Below are 6,356 nucleotides of genomic sequence, written 5' to 3'. Positions count from 1 at the left end.
TCCACTAGCAAGATATTATTACAAATTCCCATGATTACAGATAGCATTTTTTACAACCTTCCCTGATGACTTTATCTGAGATCTTCTGTATTTTGCCATGCTAGAAGGAGTCTCCCTGTGCACCTGTTTGCCCCTCTCTCTTTTCATCTATCTATCTATCTATCTATCTATCTATCTATCTATCTATCTATCTATCTATCCCATATCTATCTATCTATCTATGCCATATCTATCTATTCCATATCTCTCTATCTAATATCTATCTATCTATCTATCTATCTATATATCTATCTCTCTAATATCTATCTATCCCATATCTCTCTATGTAATATCTATCTATCTATCTATATCTATCTATCTATATCTATCTATCTCTATATCTATCTCTCTAATATCTATCTTTCTATCCCATATCTCTCTATCTAATATCTATCTATCTATCTCTCTATCCATCTATCCATCTATCTATCTATCCATCTATCTGTCTATCCCATATCTCTCTATCTATCTAGCTATCTATCCTATGCATTGAAACATGTCAATTATTACATAGGATTGTACATACTTTATATTATTTCTAGGTGTAATTGCGTTCAGTTAAAATCTTGTGTTAGACATGTTACAGTATACTCACATGTGTGAAATAGATAAAAAAATATATATTTACTTACACATATACTGTCTACACATATAGAGAAACATCTATCATCTATGGAGAATATTGTTTGGCATTGTCAGTGTTCTTTTTGCAGGGTTTCTTTAACCTATTACTGACCATATGAAAAGCGGCAGAAGTCCATTTCATTGCGGAAAAGAAAACGTTTCCATTTCCCATCAGAAAATAAATATTGTAACCGGAGGCTCCTCACTCCATCCAGTGTCAGAGCGTGCACCTCACCTCCAGCTCCTCCACATTGGAAATAAATGCCAATGATTTAGTGGTATTTGGGATATCACAGTGATCGAGGCATCGGATGAATCCTCTAAAGCTGCAGCTAAGGCTTCACAATGACGAGGTATAGATTTTACTCAGCTCAATGCATTTCTTTCTCAGTCTGTTTTCTATTGACCTAAAAGACTTAAGGGGGGAAAAAAACATATATTATTGGAACTTTTTCAATGTTCATTTAAATATTAGTTATTTTCTCTGAAGGAGAGAGAACAATAAAATCAAAGCTCAGATCTGAGAAGAGGAAGAAGGTTCCTCAGTTATAGTATATGAGAGACTATATATATTCAATTAGTCACTGAATATCAGCAGCTCATACAGTATATATATATATTATATGGGCAATATATATATATATATATATATATATATATATATAGCATGCCCATATAATATATATACTGTATGAGCTGCTGATATCCACTGACAAATTGTTGAAGGCAAGGTGCAGGGTTAATATTAGGCACTTTCTAGAAATAGTGGTGTAACAAGACCAGAGCACAAGGGGTTAATTTGGGAATGCATTAATTATGCTCTTTCATTGTCTTCTTTCTTTATATTGACAAAGGCATGAAATATGGAAGTATGGAAACCAGCAACACTGACAGCAATAGAAGCTACTGCCCCTTTGCACCCTTCCTCCCTAATATTTCCCTGTCCCCCACCCTACTGCTCACTGCTCTTTCCATTGCCTCCCTATACTAAATCTATATGAATTTTTGGACTGTACAGATCAGTGTTTGCCCCCACTGACATCCTGCCTCCATGGGATGTGTCAGGCCTCCTATCTGTAGAAGCTTCAGGGGTATGGGAAACATGGAATAATAGTCCTTGCATCTCTTATGATCTATGCATCCCTCTGCACATGCTAATTTTTCTATTTCCCTATATATCATTTTTTTCATGTTAATATTCTGCATAATCAGTCATATGTTCAGAAACATTGTGCCACTGATCTACATTGGATAAATGTAACCTCCTAACAGTGATGTCTCCAGCATGCAGGAGAGGTGGCAGCTCCTGGTCTTGGAGGAGGGTGCTGAGCAGTAGAGCCATGACAGGTACTTATCGATGGGCAGAGGGATGCTGACGTCAGCCAGTGCTGGCTGTGAGACTGAGCCTGGCAGGAGGTCTGATCTTATCTGCAGGTTTTCAGCTCTAGACACACCACAAACCAAGAGGCAGCAACCATCACTTGGGGAGAGGGAGAGGGAGAGAGCCTCCAGCCAGCAATCACACAGCCATTGTATCCCAGGGAAGGAGGGGGAGAGAAGCAGAGAAAGCTCATCAAGTCATGCAGGATTGACTGCAAAGGAGAAGCTAATCGATGGCAAAGCTTTGAATCTGAATTAGCCTGGAAAGCAAAAGGAGAAGAAAGGAAAGGAGCAGGAGGGAGCACAGAGGGAAAACCTGCCAGAAAGATGGAACTTACAATGGAAAATTTGGGGAACATTCACAATGTATCACATTCCCAAGCAGGGGAGCTCATGAGCTCCACACACGGCAGACAAGCTTCCCACAGGAACCTGGTTTCTCATGGTCGACCTGCCATGGTGACAAGCATGGCTTCCATTCTGGACGGGGGGGAGTACAGAGGCGAGCATACCTTGGCTGGGCCACTGCATCCTGCTATGAATATGTCCTGCGATTCCCCATCTGGCATGAGCCTAAGCAGCACCTACACGACCCTCACCCCTCTCCAGCACTTACCCCCCATCTCTACCGTGTCTGACAAGTTCCACCACCCGCACCACCACCATCACCACCACCATCACCACCACCAGAGGTTGACAGGTAACGTCAGCGGAAGTTTTACTTTGATGAGGGACGAGAGAGGCTTGACTTCTATGGGTAACCTCTATAGTCACTACCCAAAGGACATGACGACCATGGGTCAACCGCTGTCTCCTCTGTCCAATGGCCTAGGCACTTTGCACAACTCCCAACAGTCCCTGGGCCCATATGGTCCTGGTGGACACTTAGCCAATGATAAAATGTTGTCACCAAATGGATTCGAATCTCATGCTGCCATGCTATCTAGGAGCGAGGACCACCTTTCAAGAAGCTTAGTTGCTCCAGGAGCTGGCATGATGCCCTCTTTGAATGGGATGCATCCACATGGTCATCATCATCACTCATCATCCAGTGGCTCAATAATTGGAGAAAGGGACAGGCAAGCATCCACTTCTGGTTCCCAGTCTGGTGGCAATGGTCAAGTGGAGGAGATTAACACAAAAGAGGTTGCTCAAAGGATCACGGCTGAACTAAAGAGATACAGTATACCACAAGCCATTTTTGCCCAAAGGATCTTGTGCAGGTCTCAGGGAACCCTGTCTGATCTCCTGAGAAACCCTAAACCTTGGAGTAAGCTCAAGTCTGGCCGAGAAACCTTCAGGAGAATGTGGAAGTGGCTGCAAGAACCTGAGTTCCAAAGGATGTCTGCCCTGAGACTCGCAGGTAAGTCTATTCCCCAATCTCAGCAGCACATAATAGAAGACTTCACACTCTAAAGCATTTACATTGGTTGTAGAAGATGTTCTAGTGTGTCACATCAGCACATTAGGTACAGATACATGAATAACATATTACAGTGGAGCATAGTCACCACATCTCTCATAATAAGGAATGTAGGTGGAAAAAAGTGAGAAAAAATGCTTCGTTTATTCTTTGAATTTTCTTCCTTGTTTTGAACTGTTGGTAGGATGGAACCTTCCTTCCAAATAATTCAGGACTAACTGTGGAGGTTGCATTTCCACAAAAAGACTTTGGAGTAAAATTTCTAGTCAATCAGACCAGTTGCTTTGCTATGTGAAAATGGAGTATTGATCTGATTGAAATCGGTCTTATCTGCCAACAAAGGTGTCTGACCTGCCTAGGAATATTCTAGTGACCATCACTTTCAGTGCCAGTACTCTGCAGTGGGTCTGAGAAGTTCAGGGACAGATAAGATAATGTTATCCTGATGAAAAGGGCATTATTTGTAGTAATTAACCTGTTCTCTCCCAACCTTACTCTACCATTAGGCACTGAACAACATACACTTACTTGCTGGAAATAATACTAACTACACTGACTCACTGACAATACTCTCAAAGCATTTGTTTGATGCTTCCCAACTTGCACTCCTTCAGCAGATGTTAAAACTTCCTTGTGTCCCACCTTGTCACAAAGTCCACATAGGCCTCGTTGTCGTCCTATGTGATCAATATGAAATCCTGTGTGGAGTGAAGTGCTGTATTCCAGGAGGGGTCAGCTCCCTCCAGTCTCACAGTCAGGGAGCAATGGGGGTCACTCAGCATGGTCCATGTACACAATACACATCACACTCCACCTCTCCTATGGACATGTATAGGCTCACATCACAAATAGTTTAGGGTCCACCAGGAATGAGTTCTGGGACTAATGACCTGGTTTTCGGGTGTACCAAAATATAAGGCGAAATCAAGCATGAAGCTGTCACTCAGGCACCTGCACCAGGGACCATTCTTCATAATCACATTTGCTGCTTTATGTGCTTAGGACCGTCCTTAAAATATTATTTCTCTATCTTCTTTTTGTTATTATTATATTTTTATAGACTTGCAATGTAATTGATATTCATTCATGATTAATTTAATATATATATTAACGTAAAAATAATAAATAGAAATGGTTGCATGTCATGTAGAAAATGATTAATAGCAGACCAGCTGGGAGTATATACAATAATCCTCAAAAGAGTCGTGAAAAATCTCCACCAATAACACTAATCAATAAAAGCTACCGAAAAGTAATTCATTGGAGAGCCACAGGCAGCACATTAATATATATATATATATATATAGGAGCAGCAGCTGGCTGACTAGCAAGTGAAGCCTTGGCCAGGAACTGTGGAAAGTATAGAAGAATGATCATTATTCGTACACTAGAGCCAGCTATAGATTCGTATTCTTTATGGACTATATAGCTGTCCATATGTTGCCAGGTCCATGGATAACGCCTAAGATTCTGACCCTGGGAGAATGAATAGTATAGACCCAGCATTCGGCTGTTACTACCTATTGGCAATGTGGGGAGTAACGCGGGGAGAGAAGTGAAGTATCAACCAAACCGAATCTTCCTCCAGGACCCTCAGCTGCTCTCCGGCTATCGATCCACAGCAGGCCTCTTCATCTCACAAATGGCAGATCCAATCAATTATCTATAGCACACAGACAAAACCACCGGGGATTTACCCCTTTGTCTAACCGACTTTATTCCATCACACTAGGCACAATTCCCTTTCTATCTATCTATCTATCTATCTATCTATCTATCTATCTCCTATCTATCTATTTATCTATCTATTTATCTATCTCCTATCTATTTATCTATCTATCTCCTATATATCTATCTCCTATCTATCTATATCTATCTATTTATCTATCTATCTATCCCATATCTATCTATCTATCTATCTCCTATCTATCTATCTATCTATTTATCTATCTATCTATCCCATATCTATCTATCTATCTATCTATCTCCTATCTATCTATCTATCTCCTATCTATCTATCTATATCTATTTATCTCCTATCTATCTATCTCTATTTATCTATCTATCTATCTATCTATCTATCTCCTATCTATCTATCTATCCCATATCTATCTCCTATCTATCTATATCTATCTATCTATCTATCTCCTATCTATCTATCTATATCTATTTATCTCCTATCTATCTATCTCTATTTATCTATCTATCTATCTATCTATCTATCTATCTATCTCCTATCTATCTATCTTTCTATCTATCTATCTATCCCATATCTATCTCCTATCTATCTATCTATCTATCCCATATCTATCTATCTATCCCTTATCTATCTATCTCTATATCTATCTATCTATCTATCTATCTATCTATCTCCTATCTATCTATCTATCTATCTATCTATATCTATTTATCTATCTATCTATCCCATATCTATCTATCTCCTATCTATCTATCTCCTATCTATCTATCTATCTATCTATCCCATATCTATCTCCTATCTATCTATATCTATTTATCTATCTATCTATCTCCTATCTATCTATCTATATCTATTTATCTATCTATCTATCTATCTCCTATCTATCTATCTATCTATCTATCTATCTATCTATCTATCCCATATCTATCTCCTATCTATCTATCTATCTATCTCCTATCTATATATCTATCTATCCCATATCTATCTATCTATCTATCCCTTATCTATCTATCTCTATATCTATCTATCTATCTCCTATCTATCTATCTATCTATCTATCTATATCTATTTATCTATCTATCTATCCCATATCTATCTATCTATCTATCTATCTCCTATCTATCTATCTATCTATCTATCTATCCCATATCTATCTCCTATCTATCTATCTATATCTATCTATCTATCTAT

At 39.0% G+C, this 6,356-nt stretch overlaps 1 protein-coding gene across 1 annotated transcript in view; it reads left to right on the top strand.

Moving 5' to 3' along the window:
* Positions 1-2,029: 2,029 nt before the first annotated feature.
* The window catches only part of LOC141049339 (hepatocyte nuclear factor 6-like), a 239,950-nt gene continuing 235,623 nt past the window's right edge, over positions 2,030-6,356 (top strand). The window contains exon 1 of the mRNA XM_073545671.1: positions 2,030-3,406. Within this exon, the coding sequence (XP_073401772.1) occupies positions 2,371-3,406 (1,036 nt within the window). The 5' untranslated portion in view covers positions 2,030-2,370. The remainder of the gene's footprint in view (positions 3,407-6,356) is intronic.

Source organism: Dendrobates tinctorius, unplaced genomic scaffold, assembly GCF_039654945.1.
Source record: "Dendrobates tinctorius isolate UK_male_01 unplaced genomic scaffold, ASM3965494v1 ptg000011l, whole genome shotgun sequence".
Lineage (NCBI taxonomy): Eukaryota > Metazoa > Chordata > Amphibia > Anura > Dendrobatidae > Dendrobates > Dendrobates tinctorius.
Note: the sequence above shows the minus strand (reverse complement) of the source record. Positions and strands in the feature narration are given on the sequence as shown.